Raw genomic sequence first — 19,814 nt, 5'->3', positions numbered from 1 at the left:
CAAGGTTACCTTGGGTTCACTGTAGAGGAGTCCATCCTCCCAGTAAATATGGTAGTGTCCCGAAACATCACCTGCTGCTTGGGCTTCAGCCTGTCGCCTCAGTCCCTCAAGGGTGGGGCACTCCCTCTGCCCCTTACAGAATTCCTCTCTGGTAGGACCTCCCTCCACATGCCACTCCGCAGGGATGGGTAAATCCTCCAGAGAGTCTACTTCCCCCTCCACGGACTCCTGGTCCACCACCGCAGGTGGCCGATCTGTCACATGGGGTGTGGAAGCCGGAGCAGGCTTTCTCTGTCTCCGGGTCTGTCCCTTCTTAGCAGCGGGTTGGGCCATTGTTCCAGGCTCCAACCCAGGCGAACTCCCTCTCCGGGCAGTCGCAGACCGTGTGCTTGCACAGGCCCAGTCAGGTGTACCCAGCATCGCAGAATGCATCCGGTATTCCACCTCTCTCCAAGTGTTGTGTTCCATGTCATTCCCCAACAGACAATCGACTGGCACGGCAGGGCTTACGGCAACTCGAAGTGAACCTGCAACCCCCTCCCACTCAAAGGGAACCTCAGCCACTGGATAGTGGCCCATTCTGCCGTCAGCCATCGCGGCGGGGTGGAGTACATTAGGAACAACCTGCTCTGGAGACACCAGCTGACTTCTCACCATAGTCATACTGGCTCCTGTATCTCTCAGAGCCTCCCCTCTCTGGCCATTGATGGTAACCCATTGCCCATACTTTGTAGTATTTGGGGGCACCTGGATCTTTGGAACCATCTCCTGCTCTCCCAGGGACACTAAGGTGACACCCGCCCACTCACCCCCCTTATCTAAGGGCAACTCCTTCCAGAGCGCTACACTAGCTACTCCCGGTGACTTTCCTCCGGTGGGAGGGGGTGGTCTCTTTGGGCATCTGACATCCCTCTTATAATGTCCAACACCACCACATTCAAAACAGTGGAGAACCCTTGGCTGCTGGCTTTGGCCAGGATTAGGGTTTCTGGGCGGGTTTGCCCTAGGGGTGAAACCTGCTCCCTTCCCTTGGAAGTTATTTTGGGGACCTTTAGAGAACTCTTTCTTTTTCTCTCCCCCCTCCTTCTTCTGGGGGGCGCCCTGTCCGGCTTTTTGAGATTCCCCTCCAGTCCCCTTGGAGGACACCCGGGTACTTGCCCAGATGTCCGCCTCCTCTGCAAGCTTCCGGGGATTGGTCAGCTTGCTGTCCACCAGGTGTTGGCGCAGCTCGGGAAAACATTTCTCGAGGAGGTGTTCTCTCAAAAATAGATCGTACAGCCCCTCATAATCTTTCACCTCACTGCCTTTGACCCAACCCTCTAAGGCCTTTCTGGCGTAGTCAAGGAAGTCCACCCAGTTCTGGGTGCTTAATTTGTGGCTCCCCCTGAACTTCTGTCGGTACCTTTCTGGGGTAAGCCCGAACTTCCTTAACAACGCCAGCTTCATGGTGGGGTAGTTAGTTTGTTTCTCTGGTTCCAGGGCCAGCAAGGTGTCCCGACCAGCAGGAGGCATGTACTTGTACAAACTACCCCCCCAGTGCTTCTCCAGCACCCCATGAACCCTCAGAAAAACCTCATAAGCAGCCAGCCACTTAGCTATATCGTCCCCCTGACTGAAGCTCGCTATCAGGTCTTTTGGTAAATAGGGTTTGGTCTCCCTGGCTGTCTCCTTTGGTTCGCTGCCACCATTCCTTTCAGGAGAGGACCCCCTTCGCAGGCTTTGGAGCTCCAGTTCCTTCAATTTAAACTCATGGAGCATCCTCCTCTCCTCCTTCTCCTGCTCCAACTTGGCCAACTCCCACCTCAACTGTCTTTTCTCCCTCCTATCGGTGAGCTCGGCTTCCGTTAAGCTTCCCCCAGAGGCGCTACTGCCCCTTCTGGAGTAGGACACTGGTCCTGGGAGTAAGTTTTCCCCCTCAGAGCGGAATAAACCTTCTACCCCCCCCCCCCCCACCGTGTCCTGGTCTGCCTCTTCATCCTCCTCCTTCTTTTCTTGGTGTGCCTCCACCCAAGCCCTAAGACTGGCCTGGAGCTCCCCCTTCCTGGCACCATGTTTGAAAAATACCCCCATTTGCTGGCAGAACATTTTCAACTGTGACACAGAATAGACCTCTAGGTTTTCCAAAGCGAACTCCATTTTGAGTCAGGCAAACCTAGATACACACCAGAAATTTCCGAGTTGCAAGGGCAACCTAAAGCCACCTCCACCCACCACCAGGAACAAATTTGGAAAAATCAAAAAAGACAAATTAGGAGGGCCGCAAGGAGAAAACTGGTGGTGTAGGTTTAGTGTATTACGTTGAATTACTATTGAGTAGCTGCAACCAAGTCAGTATCCCACCGCTAGGCACCAATCTGTTGGAACTGGGGTAGCCTGGCCTAGGGCAAGACTAACATTTCAGAGGCACAGTGTAAAGGTTGCAAACCACCCAACAGTAAAACTACGCAATAGCACTCAAAAAGAAAACGCTACACCAAAATGTGGAAAAATAAGTACTGCTTTATGAAAATAATATTCTCTTTGTTGTCAAAATTTACAGCTTAGGACGTTTCAGGATATTCTAGTATCAGTAATTATACTTCTTAAACTGCTAAGCAAATTTACAGTTAGATTCCAAATTACATTTCATTTGCCAGGAAATCAATAATGGCACTTTCAAAATTTATCAAATCACCACATTAAACAGAATTAGCAGTACATCTCATTAAGCTCTATACTTATGTAAACTTTGCTATTATGACTTCCTTTTAGAGATTATCACTCATTACAGTTTCAGTCATGAAATTGTTACAATCTCTATAGAAATGCTAACTTTTATCATCAATTAACATCCCTAGTACATTTTTAATCAATCTCAGAGTTAGTTAGGTAAGGTTACTATGTAGTACACAATATTGGTCTCCTACAGCACTACTAGCCCCTTCTTTCTCAATCACAGTTACTGAAGGTTTCTCAAATACTGGATTTTACCTTGACACCAGCAACCTTTCCTTGTTACCCGCTCGCTCAAGCTACTCCCCTCACCATTTCCATCTGTGGAAAGACACAACTAATGACCAATGTGTCTCCCTGCAGGCTTGAGCACCACTTAATTGTGTGGAAGTCACTTCCCCACTGGTCTACCTCCTTACTTGTGACTCATAGAGTTGGGATCGTCCTGCGCCAGGCTTACAAGAAGAACAGCAACAAAGGGGGTCGAGGAGCTGAGGCTGGGGAGGCCCTCACGCCTCAGAAGGCTCCACAATGCTCACTCCCCCGCTCTCTCCTCCCCACTCGGGCCAGCTCCTCTGCGTGGCGCTCGAGTGGAAGGTATGCCAATTTCCAATTGCCCTCAGGCCACTACCGGGCCTCTCAGCTTCTCCCTCCCGGCTCGGCCAGCTCCTCTGCGTGGCGCGCGAGCGGTGGGGAAGAAGGCGGAACTCTCTCTTGGACTAATGAGGTAGCCGGCGCTCCTTCGTGATACTCGGCGGGGCCGCTACCCTCGCGGACCTGCGCAGTAGCGCTCGCCCTGATGCTGCTACACTCCGCCCTCGCTCCCAGGAAGGGCGCGTCCACCCAGGCCTGCTCGATCCTAGGCCCCTCCTGCGCCCGGGACACTACAGTGCTTGGGCATGCGCGAGGAAGCAGCGTCTCTACCTTGGAGATCGCGCACTCGCGTCAGCGCCGCCCCTCACTCTCCTCGCCTCCGGGGACCGGGGAAACCACTTCAGGATGGCACCTCACCTCAGGATCCAGCCAATGCTCCGCACGGCGCCGCTTAACCCGCGCCGGTCAGGGGGCAATACAGCCTGTCACTTCTCTGCCTCCACCACCACAGGTAGGAAGATGGTCACGGTGGCGATGTGGCGCTAGGGGGGGGGGTATCCAGCAGTCGGTCAGCAACCAAATGATGAAATGAACAAGGGGAAGGGGAACCAGGATTAGCCCCACTTCGTTTGGGACCCTTGCTGCAACAGTCTCACTGGGATCCTGATACTGGAACAGTCTCTTTAGGATCCTATGTTGGGCAGAGGGCTACACTCTTCAGTAGAAGAAGGTGGTTGGGAGGGATTGGTCAGAGGTAGAAGGGGGAACGTCTCCCTGTAGTGGCTGTCTGTCACAGGGACAAACTAACTGCTCCCAGTGCGTCCTCCTCCTTTCACCACTGCCTCACTCCTCCACTCTCTGGTCAACACAAAATGGCTTCCCAACCTCTGCCCTTATATAGACAACCCCCACAGAGTCCAGTAGGGTCCAGAAGGTTCTGGAAGGCCTAAGGTTATCCTATGGGGCTGTCTAAGATGTGGCAGTTGGAAACAGTTAGGGCCCTCCATTTTGTGATTTACAGGAGTTTCCTGACAGAACAGGCCTCAGGGCCTGAGGTAAAAACTATGAGGGACAAGAGAACACCTATCCCCTTGGCCAACACCTATAAAAAGTCAGTGGACAAAAAATTATCAAGGGTATGAGGGGCAAAAAGGGGACAAAAATAAATAATAAATAGGAGGGACTACGTCAAAAAGCCAGACAGGTCTAACACTTCCACTCTGAGTTTAGCAGGGAACATCATAGCGTATTTAATCTCCTGGTCCATGAGGGCATGTTTGACCTCCAGGAAACTACGGCGTTGTTTCTGCACCCTCAAAGTAAAATCCGGAAAAAACGTGATTTTGCTGCTCTCAAAGTGCAATGGGGGGGGGAGGGCTCTCTCGCAGTCTGCAGGATAACATTACGGTCTCTAAAGTTGAACACCCGGGCCAGGAGTGGCAGCGGTGGTTCACCCGGCTTCGGGCGGCCTCCCGGCACGTAGTGAGCCTTTTAAATGGAAAAGGATTTGGAAAGTCCACGTGATTTGTAGTAGTAGTATTTGTATAGCGCACCGAAGGGGTATCTCGGGCGCTTGTACGCATACCGCTGTGGAACCCTTCCTGGCTTTTCCCTGTGAAGTGCCCACTCCTGGGCACCCCCAAGGTGAAGCCAGGCATCCTAGCGTTGTTGGGGCCGTTGTGGAGATTAAGCAAGCTATTGCCCAGAGTTGCAGAGTGGGACCCATGATTAGAATAGGCACCGAGGCGAGAATTATCAGGTCTGCGGAAATTGAGCTCAACACCCACCGAGGCGGGAATTGAACCTTGGTTCCGGGCTAGACCTCTGCATCAGGGTCTGCCGCTCTAACCATTGAGCCACACTTCTCCATCTGGTTGCAGATGCTTAAGAACTTGTTCCTCAACGAACAGATCAGCGGCCTGCCCCTCTGGCACGCCAAGAATGTGAACGTTGTTGCGCCGCATTCTGCCTTCGTAGTCGTCCACTTGTAGAGCCATCGCCTCATGAGAAGTGCGCAGTTCAGTCACCTGTTGTTTAAGAAGAGTGGTATCAGTGACCAGTTCCTTGGAGGTACTTTCCACTATGCCCATTTGCTCTGCCATTTTCTTCATGTCTTCACGGATCAGAGCCACCTCTGTTGCAACTGTATCTATCCGGATCTCGAGGGATGTCCTTACCGTCATAATAGCCTCGAGGATATCCTTGTTCGTGGGTTCCGTGGCCTCGCTCGGGGCTGCCGACTCCATCATAATACTTTTTAGGGCTTAGGGGGAGCAGGGCAGTTTTTAGGGCTCGGGGGCAGGGTTGTTTTTATGGATTAGGAGAGGGTGGGTTGTTTTTAGGGCTCTGGGGGAGGTCGTGGTAGTTTTTAGGGATTAGGGCAGGGCCGGGTAGTTTATAGGACCGGATGCAGGGAAGTTTCTAGGGCTCGGTGGAAGGGGTTGGTTTTCAGGCGGGAGAGGAGTTGTTTAAGGACTCAGGGTGGTGGCAGGGGTCGTGGGTTAAGACTTACCTGTCAAGTCATAACCACGGATATGTTTCAACCATACATGCCTTAACAATGCATAATTTGTGGTAAAGGCATGCGTGGTAAAGGCATATTCGTGGTTAAGACCTGTGTTGTTGAGACTGTGTGGAACCGGCATACGTGGTAGCACATTGTGTGGTTCCATCACACAATTACATCAAATGCAAAACTTTTTAGAGTTAAATGCTGCGCAGCATCAATTTTTGATCCGAGGACACATCTCACACTAAAAAATAGCACAAAAAACACAAGTGCCACAAACAACAGCCACTTGGATTCTGATTGTTCTAGTTGTTCAAGCACTATAATTTAGCTGTGAAGGGTGGCGTAGTTACGCGATGTGTCCTAATGCCGTAATTCCGAGAATTTTGCATAACAAGTATAACACAATATTCCTCAAATTATGCCAGTGTAAGTTACATTTTGCCCAGGCCTAATCCTAAAACCCTTTGAAGAGTATGTAAATCCACAGATCCTCTTCCAGGAACATTTGATAGAAGCAGATGCCTCAGTGGATATTTGTGGATTTACAAGGAAATCGAGGTTCGATGCAGATTTGGATAAAAGAAAGGCGGACTTGGAAAAAAGAGTTCCGAAGATCATCTCCATCTGACACAAGTCAAACCCAACAACTGTAACCCTGCATTCAAAGAAAGGGCCTTTCTGCTCCCTCTCATAATGTTCACGGGGTGTAGGTCTATGAGCCTACCTTGAACTGAAGCACCAAACTGTCTTGTAAATGATGGTGAAGTTGTATGTGTGGCTGATCATCTAGGCAAAATAACAGTTTTTCCATTGTGTGGCAACTGTGGGATAAATCTGATGTGGAAAGATTCAGAAAGACATGAGACTCCTGATTCTCAAATAAAGTTGGGCTAGTGCAAATGTGTATTCCCAAAACTAACTTCTCTGGATTTGCATCAGTAAATGTGCAGATGTAATGAGACAAATTGACCAAGTATGTATTTTCACGAAAGGGTAATAGACTGTGGTGGAGGTCTTTTTCAGTGGCTGTGCATCTCTTATTGCAAAGCAGAAGCCTACCCGCTCACATGCATAAAACCTGTCACACCTGCACAAATTCTAAGATGTTGAAGAAAGCTCAAATGTCACAAGGATCGTTTCTATCAGCTTCATCTGTTTCCTCGTTGCCGATAGTGCACCTCCCCATCAGGAGATCTTCAACATAATATTTTTCAACACTTTCAAAGGGACAATAATACAGATCATAAATTCCTATGAAATCAAGATGAGGAGCAGGCTAAACGCTCTTATCACAAAATAAATAAATATGCCCACCGGCTTCAGCACATTCAAGCACAAAACATAACACTTTAGCAAAGCCACAACCCACAAATTTGCAAATCATTTTTGTGAAACCCAGGTGCGACCATAATGTGAATATTTGTTATTCAAGACGTTAGGTCTCAGGTACAGAATTTATGTTTGCGTGGATACATGCTTCAAGATGAAGGACAGACAAACACGTAAATTTGCTGCGCTTAGTTCAATTTGCTCTCCGCCATGTGCCTCCAATACATTATTTAACAAATATAGTTCCTAAATACCTTCAAAAAGGACTCCATTGATTTTGAAGCCAAAGAATTACTTCTGAACAAAGTATTTGGTTCATCTGAAATCACAAAATAAGAACAATTCATTCAGTTCAATGTTGGACCAACATAACAGGATACATGCCGTAACTTCGATTTTAAGAAATATGCCCTAAAACATGCCCAGAACAGTTTGTTCATTCTTTAAAAATGTTATGAAAGAATTGCCTGCTTGTAAATATTCCAAGAAAATGTCTGCACTGGTCCCCTTTTTGTCATCATTGGGAGTATGGACTTACCGCCATTATCGTGGAGTGTAATAATAGGCTGTGGAACAGGCCTGAGCTTGACTGTGCATTTTAAAGAGCATGAGTTTAAAAACTGAAATTAGATCTGTTATTGAGCATACAATTTCTCAATGCACAGGAATGTCACCCTTCCTTGCAGCCATTTATTTTAAGCATTGAACAGGTTAGAAGGGAGTCTCACACTATCATCATGACAGAGGGGACTCTCAGACAAAGTCTTCAGGCCATGTTATCAAACAGGAAGTCTTTATCAGACTTTTTCAAAACAAAAGCAGTCAAGAAACGTATTTATTAAATGCACATGTTGAGATCCCTAGTCCCTAGGCCTTAAATAGACCGAAAAAACCCCAAAAGGTGTCAGATAACATTAAAACTCTCTATTCAATTTCAGCTTAACCTAACTAGAAATTTTATTTCATGTTATGTTACTATCAGCATAAAACCATTATACTTAACATACATTTTGTGATCTTTTTTCCTTACTTGTTTTCTCCAGTTCTAGTCGGAAGAGAAGATCGAGGAACTCCTTGGCTAAGCCTTGGCTCGTGAAGAGTTTAACCAGGTTGGTTGCTAATTCCTGTCTGCAGTCGGCAGTTGTGGTTTCGTCAATTAATGATATTAAATGTATTTGTTCATCCTAGGAACACAAAGAAAAAGCTCTACTTTGAGGCCTTAGTAAAGGGCAAATACATTGAAAAACACAAAACGTATCTCCCACTAATGGTTTGCTTGATATAATTCCTAGTCATATAAATGGCCACAGGGCTTTACATTTCCAATTAATTCCTCGATCATCACAGAAAGGAAGAAGCCCAGAGCAGTTCTCCAAAAGCTGTTCTACTTCTCCAAAGGCTGTTCTACAATGTTGGAATTGTGAAGTCCACAGCTAGGAAGGGCAAAATCTACAAAATATACAATTCAGATCTCACTAACCAGAAACTGAAGTTATTTACCTGTAAATTGGGTTAGGTAACCACAGAAGAGGGGCGCTCTGCAAATTCAGGGTTTGTAGAGTTACAATTAAATGTGGTGCTCTGGGAAGAGGGAGTGGTTACCTACATCCACCAGCAGTTATACCAAGTATAACAACAAACAAACAAAATACCCTCCTGAGCTCGGGAGGGTATTTTATTTTGTTTACTTACCTGTAACATTGGTTTTTCACTTGGTCACTGGCCTAGAAGCCCCTGCTTTGATATCTCGGTCTTCTGGTGGTTTAATAAGAAGTTGTTTTAGGAGTGTATAAAAACCGTGAGTATCAACAAAGGTAACATTAGAAAAGGTGAGCTTGTAGAGAGAATCAAACTAGAGTATATTTTTGGAATTATACTTTTCAGAACCACAAAGTTTCTTCTTTTCACACTTCTCATACAAGCAGGTTTTACCTCTGCAGGGAGAACATAACAGAAATGTTATGCAATTTTGATTAAATCAGGTAAGGTGAATAAGCTAATTTGTAGGTGCAGAGGTTACCTTATTAATTGGCACACAAAAGAGAAGTCCTGAGGAGGTTAAGAGACTTGCAGGGTGCCGACTCCCCCTAACCAAATCAAGCCATAAGACATTTACACTGGTAACCTTACAGTAAAAGAATCCATTGGCATTATAGAGTCTATATCCTACGGTAGGGGGCACGGTCCTATCCAAGCTTTTTAAAAACATTTAAAGAATCTGTAACATCACAGCTAATATTGTCAATCTTTAGACTTAAATATGTATGCCCTGCTTGTGTATCCAATTATTTTGCACCTTCTTAGATACATTTAAATCTCCAAATACTATCCACCTGCCTCATTGGAGAACTTACATTCTAGGTGTATTTAGAAGCATTCACCTAATTGTAGTTCAAAAGAAAATATAACTATTCTGATACATGGTGAGCAATTGTTACAGGAATATGACAAATGCAACTTCACCAAATGTGACATTAGCTGGAGTGACAACCTCTGACTCTATAGTAGTATGACTGGTAGTTATTTTTGCTAAACATGAACCTGATGTATGGAGGTCTAGACGCCCCAGAATTCTCTTATTTTCCTCTGATGCATGCAACGTATTCACTAATTGATTATGTGATTTTTTACAGATCTTCCATTGGGGAATGTATTGAGATCAGGGATTAGAAGCATTACATCCTCTGATCATGCCGAAATGTAGTTATATTTTACCTTGGAGTGAGTAGATGGAGGAAATAGATGGACTTTTAATCAAAGACTTTTGAAGGATGCAAAATTTGTTTGTGACTTAAGAGAACACTGTTGGCTGGATTTTTCAGAAAAGTATGGGGATTATTGATTTGCTAACAGTGTGGGATGCCTTGGGAGCTACTGTTTGACGGGAAGATGTTTGTTACACCTCTACAAACAATAAGGTACCTGATTCACAGTTTTTTCTCTATGAAAGTGTTCTAGTTCTGTATATTCATGAAGGAGTCTCACATAAGCCAGAAGCAAGACATAACTACTCACAGAAAAAGCTGTGAAGCATGACTATATGGAGAAGCTTACATTTTTGGGCCTGTAAATTATAGTGGTTAAAAGAGGTGGAAAAAATGATCGCCTCATCGGGTATGAAAGTGATGGGAGAGCAGTCAGTCATGTAATAGCATCACTTAATATTGATATTACCTCTATGACAGCGGATGCCGCTATTGGTATGAATGAGATGTTTAGTAGCAAGGAGAAAAAGCAATGTCAGGAGATAAAATTGATGTTTGGATGGAATTTGAATGTTCTGTCAGCTTCCAAAGCTTGAGACAGCAGGTGTAGAGTTGTCCGATGCTGTGATCCAAGCCAGCCATCTTGGACAGCTATCACGCAGCTTCGTGGCTTGTTTGGAAAATGTTGTAGGGAACGTTTTGGCACTTGAGTGCTACAAGTGGTTCCCATATTGTGTAGAAAAGGTTAGGGTACATTTGGAATGCAATACTGACATTTTTTTCAAAACCAGGCAAAACCATACTTCTATTTAATATGAACATTAAAGTACTGGCTAAATTCATACCACAGAATCTGAGAATTGTAATGACTTGATTACATTCACCACTCAGGTTTTATTCAGACAGACTTAGTAGCAATTATATCAGGCGGACTTACTCAAATTGCACCACAGGCAGCAGTCAGGTTCTGTTGATGACAGTGCTAAATGGGCATGTGACAGCAGTACAAGCAAAGCGTTAGGATAATTACTCTGAAGTTATATTTGGGAGGATACCGTTTTATGTTCCAGAGAAGTCGTAGCTGGTACAAAGCTGTCAGCATTTTCTTGCTAATGTGAATCTCCGATGACAACTTGCTGATGATTATGAAGTCAAATGATAAGACAATGTCAATAAGTTGAGATGGATAAATATGGATTTAAGGTACTGAACTAAACCTAGACTTGCATGTGTCTGTTGTTGCTGAATAGTTTGAAATTTCTCAAGTTTGGCTCACACTTGAGGTAGTTACTTCGCTTTTGAGAGGTAGGATGTAAACCATTGAATGATGGCAAGACTATCAAATCCATGCAACTAGCAAAAAAGGTTTGTCCAGGCACCATAACCAACAGGATCAAAAGCCACCAAGAGTTCCAGCATAATTAAAAGACAAGTGTCACCAGTATCTGTGATTCTGCAGATTCATTGGCTGTCAATTCCATGGCTTTTGGGCTACAAAGTGCCTTGAAGCCACATTTAAGGTATTGCTGGTATGGCTAATGGCAAATTGATCTTGTGGCGGGATAGCCACCATTCTTTCAAAAAAATCATAATTACCTAAACTCTTCTTTTCATGGTGACATGTAGCAGCTGTCAATAGTGAACACTCTGTAAAATGAGGAACCACTTTAACACTAATCAGTAGCGTTACAAGTGCAATTCAGCTTTATTTTGGCTCAGATGGCATAAAAGCACATAAAACACATTGTACAATATAAAACATGAATAGTTGAAAAAATAAAAACAATTAAAATCTAATTCATTACAGTTCTGACAACAGTCATAAGAGTTATGAATACCTCAAATTTTAAATAATTAAAAGACTGTTAGTTAATAGGTGTAATACAGGAGAGAATGAGAGAAGATAGCAGGAAAAGCAATCATTAGCACCCAGGACTGAACGTAAGAAATACAGCATATCACATCACTGCATCTGCCATGGGTAGGTTCGCCCTAACGTACCACTTAGCCAATAAATAGCGAGGCAGTGCAACAATTAATGGCTTACTAAGATCAGTACTAAGTATTATTAGGACATCTTTATATTCTCTAGTGCCCAGAGAACGGCACAGCTGTAATATCCAGCATCGCCTGGCGATCGCCTATCCTTACTTGCTGCAATCTTACAATTGGAGGGCTATCTTTAAAATGTCTAACAACATGTTATGTCCACGTGACTCACACCCTCATACACCTTACTTCGTGTATTCAGACCTTCTCTACCACAGACTGGGTAATATTGCACCTGGTAATAAAACATGCAGTCTACCCTACATCCAGACCTGAGTGAATTCCATCTGGCCCCATGAAAGACAATGTACACCAGGATCCAGTTTAAGGCACTCACCTTGCAGGGGGCTCTGACTTCCTGGCACAGGAGTTGAACCAGAGGATGATAGTAGTGCGAAGGGAGAACTGTCTCATCTCGAAGTCGAACCTCCAGCTGCAATGACCCCAAGTTACCTCTGGAATAAAACACAAAGGCTTTAGTTAGGTACATCGAGGGAGCATAGTGTAGTATGAGGGCACTTGAATGAGAATCAGAGAGGTGGTAGTGCCCCCAAGAAATACAACTAGAAGAACATCTTTCTGGCAGCTAATGCCTTACTACCAGTTGGAGTGCAGCTCAGCTCTGCACCCAATGTGTGCGATTTTATCTTTTTTTGCCACAAAATAAAAACACATTACTGTTTGCCTCTGTTTTGGCCATGCTACAAATGGCCAGAATGAATTATGTAAAAGGGTGATCGGTGCAATTTCTTAGTTAAGTGAAAGGGAAAACGAAGCCAGTGGGCTCTACTGCGGTACATGCTACATTATCCACAGTGAGGGTACATGGTGATAAAACACATTTTGCACCAGTGAGCATTAAGGCCCCTTTCAGGGAGGTTCATTTGCAATCACATTCCCAGAATTCTCTGTGATTTAACTTCTGCAATCTTCATGATTAGTTTGTAAGCCTACAATTCGGACCCAATATGCCCCAGAGAGCCTTCTTAAAGGTCTTGGACCCTCCGGTCGTTCAGATGCACCTGGAAGCCACAATGGTCATATCTACCCCCAAGGCGGCCTGTAAGGATGAATGTCCCAGACACATTATGCAGCTGAGCCATCACTGACATTTGTCCTTAGCTCCTGACGTCCACCTCTATTTTTATTTGTGACAATATACAGTATCCAATCTGTGCTTTACGAACATAAGCTGTTTGTGAACACTGTACCATCGTACAGCTTAATCAGTACTGTATAGTATTGGTTCTGTGCCTCTCCATTCCAGGCGCGTGCCGTGAGTATTAGCGCGTTGTGAAAATTAGAGTTCCTTGAACATTACAGATGCGCACAGATGCAGAGGAATTAGCCAAGGGTTGTGGTTTTATTGTTGTTGTGTTCTATCAGTCTACCAGTTACCACACAAGATTACCAAACTCAATGCAAGATTATTGTCTTCATTGAGTGATTACAGGGTTACAGGTGTGATTTGTGTTCTGAACCCCTTCTTTTTTCTGATTACTATTTATACTGCAAGTATATTTAATACATACTAGCTTACCCGTCGCTCGTTGCTGCGATCTCAGAAGATATGAAATTTAACGAAACTTGTTATGAGAACATTTAATTTACATGGTGTCATTTTTATTGAAACTTATTCATTTTAATATGGAAAACATTTTAAAGTGTTGTTTTAATTCGGTTTATTTATACGAGTGCTTGTGGATACACAGTATTTTTTGTTTTTTCGTCTGGTGCGTACACGAATAAATCAGAAGGTTTTCCGACGCGTGATCTGGCTACATACAGTTGTCCATGTGAGAAGCACGGATTCTCCAAATCTAGTCCACACACTTGCAGCGATTGTCCTTGTGCTTTGTTGATGGTCATTGCAAAAGCGAGTCACACCGGAAACTGTAAACGTTCAATATTGGAAAGATTATGAGGGCCCTAGGGAGCCGGGGGGCCGATATTCAACACATTCTTCTTTTTTTTTGCCAGAAACCTTCGCGGGAGTGCACTCAACAACTTTTAACAATTTATTTTTATTTTTTTGCCCGAAACCTTCGCGGGAGTGTACTCAACAACTTCCGATCGGCATGACACTGTGGGATGAATGGTGTAGTAGTGCATAAAGGACAAACAGACATACTTTCGTTTTTATATATGTATAGATTAGATACTATTAAACGTGGTGTGTAGAACACAACCTTGGCTGGACTTGCATCATTTATTTAATGGACATTCACACTTTATTGCCCTGTGATAAGTGTGCTGTACTGTGCACACACTCACCCCGCACCCCTCCCTGGAGTAAAGCTGTGGCTGCTAGTCCACTTCTACTTAGAGTCAGGCAGGATGGGAAAGACTCCGTTTCTGTGTCAGGCTCTGTAAATTGAGCTCTGGTTACTGACACAATCAGCTCGGACCCACAGAGGGTGAAGCTATGCCTCACAAAGTACTACATTGTTACCTCGAAAGTACCAAACGATATTCTTGCAAGCTTTTGCATAGACAGTCGAAAGAAGCTGATGCCCAAGACCTTATTGCACAGATTACATGGTCATCTGTGAATCCCGCGATAGGTAGTGCTCAACTTGTAGCAAGTATGTGCTAGCCAAAGTTTTTCTTAAAGCGAATTAAGTCCACTGCCATTGCTAACACCACGCTCTTCCACCCTCTTCCACGCTGGGACCAGCTCAAGGCCAATGATGGCAGCGCCTGCTTTGGGTTGCAGGGTACTAGCACCATTCTCGCCTGCAAGTGGTCTGGTTGGGCCAAGGGAGCGTGAAGACTTGTGTAATTTTTAATTTTTAGCTTAGTGTCTCTCGAGTTTGTGCTAGTAGTAAAACTTTTTTTTAAATTATGGGACAAAAGTGAGAAAAAAATGATATTTTAATCACAAGTAAATGGAGCAAAAGAGGACACATTTGAGAGATGATGGAGATTTACCTCAAAACCAATTTTCATGGAGAGTAAAACAAAGATTATTTTTATTTACGTAAGCTGATTTCACAGAAACAATTGTAGAGGGGTAGGTGTTATTCTATTGATCCTTATTATTACCCTAAGAGCAACATATTTTATTCCATTATGCATGATATAACGAATGATTATTTATAGATAAGGAGGAAAGTGATGCATATCAGTGATCCAAAGTCCTATGATCAGAAATGAAATGGCTGGGGTGAACTAGTACTCGGTAGCCCAGACCAAACGCTAGTTACAGTTGATTAACCTAATGTCAAATTAGGCGCAGAGTGGGAGGGCAGTCGATTGATGCTTTAAATGCACTTGCCCTCAGTTTACCCACACACATTAAAGATCAATGGGAACCCTGTCACAGACCTATCAAGCTTCACACATCTCATGTGACAGGAATGCAAATCAGACTCACTGCCCACTGAGTAGTGGTTTAGTTACCCATACATCTGCTCGGAGCCATCAGGATGACATATAGCAATGTATTTCTGAGTTAAGAAATACTCATCAGCAGGTTTTTTTTAGATATGGCATTAGCCAAGACTTTTTGTTCTTAATAAAATTATATGTATGTTACACTTATGGGGGATTTGTTCAAGCCCTCTTCATTCATTGGTCTACAATTGTGCCATTCCCTTTTTACCTCCACCCACTACAACACACAGCGTGGGATAAAGGGCCAGCCCACGTGAGCTGCTGGCTAACTTTAGTGGCGGCATGCTGCCCTTTCACAAGAAGCACAACCACACAACAAGTAGTTCCCTTAAGCAAACATTTTGGAGAAAAAACATTTTGCCTTTAACAAGTTTTTTTTAATGGATCTTTGGACCAGAGTTTCAAAGATATATATATATATATATATATATATATATATATATATATATATATATATATATATATATATATATATATATATATATATATATATATATATATATATATATATATATATATATATATATATATATATATATATATATATTCATCTGAACCTTCTCACACTGAGAAGAATGGAGACACACTCACGGAAATGATGGACGGAGCGTTGACAATACAAGCACTCACCCCCAGTTAAGTGATCTGGGTTTAATCCATCACCGTTCTTTAGCCCACTTTGCCACCCCAGTTCAGACTTGGCCATATGCAAATCAGTCTGACCCTGTGGCTCATGTTAACAGTCCAGCCCGAACTTTGCATGTTTTGCACCTTTGTTTCACTGCTTTCTTGTGCCTTGGTTCTACCGAGGCACAAGATGGCTGCCAACACTTCCTCGTTTGGAGTGTTGACAGACAGTGGCAGCCAGTGGCAGCCAATCAGCATGCCTTCCCGAAAAAGCTACATGCTCATTGGCTGTCAACACTTCTTACCAGGAAGTGTTGGCATCCATCTTGTGCTAGTGTTTACAAAGAGTGATGAAAGATTTTACTAGTGTATGAAAAGGTGTATGTGATTGTCACGTGGATGATGTCATCAGTGATGTCATCATTGATGTCATTTGAGATGTCATCAGTGATGTCACTAACCATTTCATGAATGATGTAATATGTGACATCATCAGCAGTGGATTGCGGGTGGGCGAAATATAGTTAGAACAACTAACTATATAGGAGCAATTTCAATGGTTTTGTATGAGTGAAATGTCCAGCTAACTATAACACCCCTAAAACTTATAGTTTTTTGAGTGAATTTCAAAGGTTTTTTAAAAGCTAATTCCTAACTATATAAGGCCTGAAACCTATGGTTTTTTCAGTGAAAAAAAATATATATATATATATATATACACACACACACACACACACACACACACACACACACACACACACGCATATATGTTTATATTATTGGTATACAGGGGTTGCAAAATATAATATCTAAACATGAGTGCTAGTGGTGAAGCAAGGCACCATGGGCCCTAATGCAAGCAAGGAAAACAGGCCTCTATCCCCTGGTTTGGGAGTAAAATATAACAATACTTGCAATGCAATAGGCATCTCTGACACCTGGGCTGTGGTACCACTGTATCTGCTGTATTATTGACAGCAAGCCATGCCCATTTGCAAACGTTAATTAAGGATTAGTTACTTACCTGTAATCCTAGTTCTCATCCAGGGGTATACTCATCAAAGTCATAAACTATGAATAATCTCCACCCATGTGCGGGATCCCGGAGCATATAGAAAATACACACACACATATATATATATATATATATATATACATGCATATATATATACATATATCATATATATACACACACATATATATACACACACATATATATATATATATACATATATTTGCAGCCTAGAACATTTCCAAACTGGCAAAGCTGCTAAAAATTACATGAATTAGCATACACAGATCTGTACTCTCCCAACCCCTAAGGAAGAAAGAGAGCAGTAAACATGTGCATACAACAATGCTTTATTGCCATAGAAAAACCTGTAATTGCAGGCATTTGCCAGTAGGCTGCAGTAGAGTATAAAGAAACAAAGAAAGACTGACACTTTGCCTTTAAGGCATTAGAGTAGGGGTACCGTGTGTTTAAGACCTGAAGGCGACCCCCTGCTCCCATGATGCACCACAGGTGGCAGTTGGGTCAGTTATTTTTGGAGGTGCATAACACCTGAATAGATCCATAGTAACATCTCATAACTTTATGATAATGCTCGTCCGTGGAGGTGGGCGGGAGCTTATGACTTTGATGAGTATACCCCTGGATGAGAACTAGGATTACAGGTAAGTAAATAATCCTTCTCATCCAGGGGATACTCATCAATAGTCATAATCTATGAATAGATTAGCAAGCTCATACCCAAAGTCTCGCGGACGAGCAAATAAGTATACAGTAATACATGAATCAACATCACAATTAACCCCTTCGATGCTCATGACGGAACGGTTACGTCATGAGCATCGGTCGAGCTGTGCTCATGACGGAACCGTTCCGTCATGACCACACCCATTTACATTGGGGCCCAGCACCGGGGGTAAATCTGCACCGCACGGAAGGTGTTAAAATGCAGTTATGCAAATAAATTCCTCAACGAGCCCTGTCCCACTTGGGCATCGTCCTGTGTATCTGAATCTAAGCAATAATGGCGGGTAAAGGTATGTACTGAACGCCATGTAGCCGCTTTGCAAATCTCAGAGATTGGAATATTACGAAGGAGAGCCGTAGTAGAAGCTGTCCCTGTAGTAGAGTGTGCATGAGGTCTACCCTGTAAACCCTTGTTAGCTAACTGATAAGACAGAGCTATACAGGAGACGATCCAGCGAGAAATGGATCTTTTTGAGGCTGACAGACCGGTATTAGTTGACCCATAATTCACAAACAGCCGGTCAGACTTCCTAAGCGGAAGGGTTTTTGCCAGGTAAAACTTCAGAACCCGCCGGAAATTTAGAGAGTGTAAAGACCTCTCCGGGGGAGTGGTAGGTTGAGGAAAAAAGGTAGGCAGGGTGATAGACTGATTGATATGAAAGTGTGAGACTACCTTGGGCAGGAAGCCTGGATGTGTCCTCAGTACCACTCTGTTGGCCTGAAACACTGTGTAAGGTTCCTTACAACACAGGGCCTGGATTTCGCTACCTCTACGGGCAGAGGTGATAACCACTAAAAAGGCAACTTTCCAGGTCAAGTGCTGCAAAGAAGCCTTGTGTATAGGCTCAAAAGTAGCACCCATCAATTTAGTGAGCACGATATTAAGCTCCCAGGGAGGGGAGGAGGACCTCACTGGTGGAAACACTTTCTTAAGCCCCTCCAAGAAATCTTTGACCACAGGCATTAGGAAAAATGAACAATGAGGTCTGAGAAGGTGACTTCCTATAGGCTGTGATTGCCGCTAAGTAAACCCTGATGGAGGGGTACTGCAGGCCTGACTTTGCCAAATGCAATAGGTAGGGTAGAATCACCTGCTCCTGAGAGTTGTCAAGTCACCACATGAAAAATCTCTTCCACTTGAAAGCATATGACTTCCTAGTGGAGGGTCTCTTGGCTTCCTTAAGGATGTTCATGCAGTCTGCTGAAAGGTCTAGGTGGCCATATTGGATGACCTCAGGAGCCATGCCATCAAGCGAAGGGAAGGAAGGTTGGGGTGAAACACCTTCCCCTGGTCCTTGGTCAACAAGTCTGGACGGCAAGGAAGTCGCCGGTGAGGGACTTCCGACAGCTGGAGGAGATCCAGGTACCACCACTGGCGTGGCCACTCCGGTGCTATCAGGATCATCCTGGTGTTGATCCTGTCGAATTTCTGCATCACGCTGGGATCAGAGGCAGGGGAGGAAAGGTGTACAGCAATGTCTGCGACCAGCTGATCAAAAGTGCGTTCCCCCGTGAGCCCTGTTGGGGGAACCTGGACGAGAAGACGGGGCATTTTGCGTTTGCCGCGTCTGCGAACAAGTCTATATCTGGTACGCCCCATTGTTGAAACACCTGTGCGACCTCTTCGTTGAGCACCCAATCTTGAGCTTCTACGAAGTCTCTGCTTAGGCAGTCCGCCTGGACATTCTGGATCCTTGGTAGGTGAACTGCCACAATGGATAGGCCTCTTGCCAGGAGCCATTGCCAAATGGCTTGAGCTTCCAGGGATAGAACTCGCGACCTGGTGCCTCCCTGCTTGTTCAGATAGAACATGGTTGTCGTGTTGTCCGTCTGAACTTGAATGTAGTTGGTGTGCAGAGAAGGATAGAGGGATTTGTGCGCCAGATAGACAGCTCAAAGTTCCAGGAAGTTTATGTGGTAGCCTCGCTTACTTCGGACCAGAGACCTTTGACCTGAAGCTGGTCCATATGAGCACCCCAGCCTTGCAGAGAGGCATCCGTCACCACTGACTGAGATGGGGAGGTCGATGAAATGGATCTCCCTGCAGAAGGTGGGAACGTTTCATCCACCATCTGATTGAGTCTCTGGCACCTTGTTGAAGAGAAACAAGGTCTTCCCAGTGACCTGATCT

At 44.3% G+C, this 19,814-nt stretch overlaps 1 protein-coding gene across 1 annotated transcript in view; it reads right to left on the bottom strand.

Moving 5' to 3' along the window:
* The window catches only part of LOC147729873 (ras GTPase-activating protein 4-like), a 625,955-nt gene that overhangs the window by 207,892 nt on the left and 398,249 nt on the right, over window positions 1-19,814 (bottom strand). Inside the window, exons 9-11 of the mRNA XM_086954787.1 lie at window positions 12,239-12,356; window positions 8,178-8,331; window positions 7,402-7,466 (exon numbers count right to left, since the gene is read on the bottom strand). Of these exons, the coding sequence (XP_086810913.1) occupies window positions 7,402-7,466; window positions 8,178-8,331; window positions 12,239-12,356 (337 nt within the window). The remainder of the gene's footprint in view (window positions 1-7,401; window positions 7,467-8,177; window positions 8,332-12,238; window positions 12,357-19,814) is intronic.

The sequence above is a fragment of the Lissotriton vulgaris genome, chromosome 2_1, assembly GCF_964263255.1.
Source record: "Lissotriton vulgaris chromosome 2_1, aLisVul1.2, whole genome shotgun sequence".
Lineage (NCBI taxonomy): Eukaryota > Metazoa > Chordata > Amphibia > Caudata > Salamandridae > Lissotriton > Lissotriton vulgaris.
Note: the sequence above shows the minus strand (reverse complement) of the source record. Positions and strands in the feature narration are given on the sequence as shown.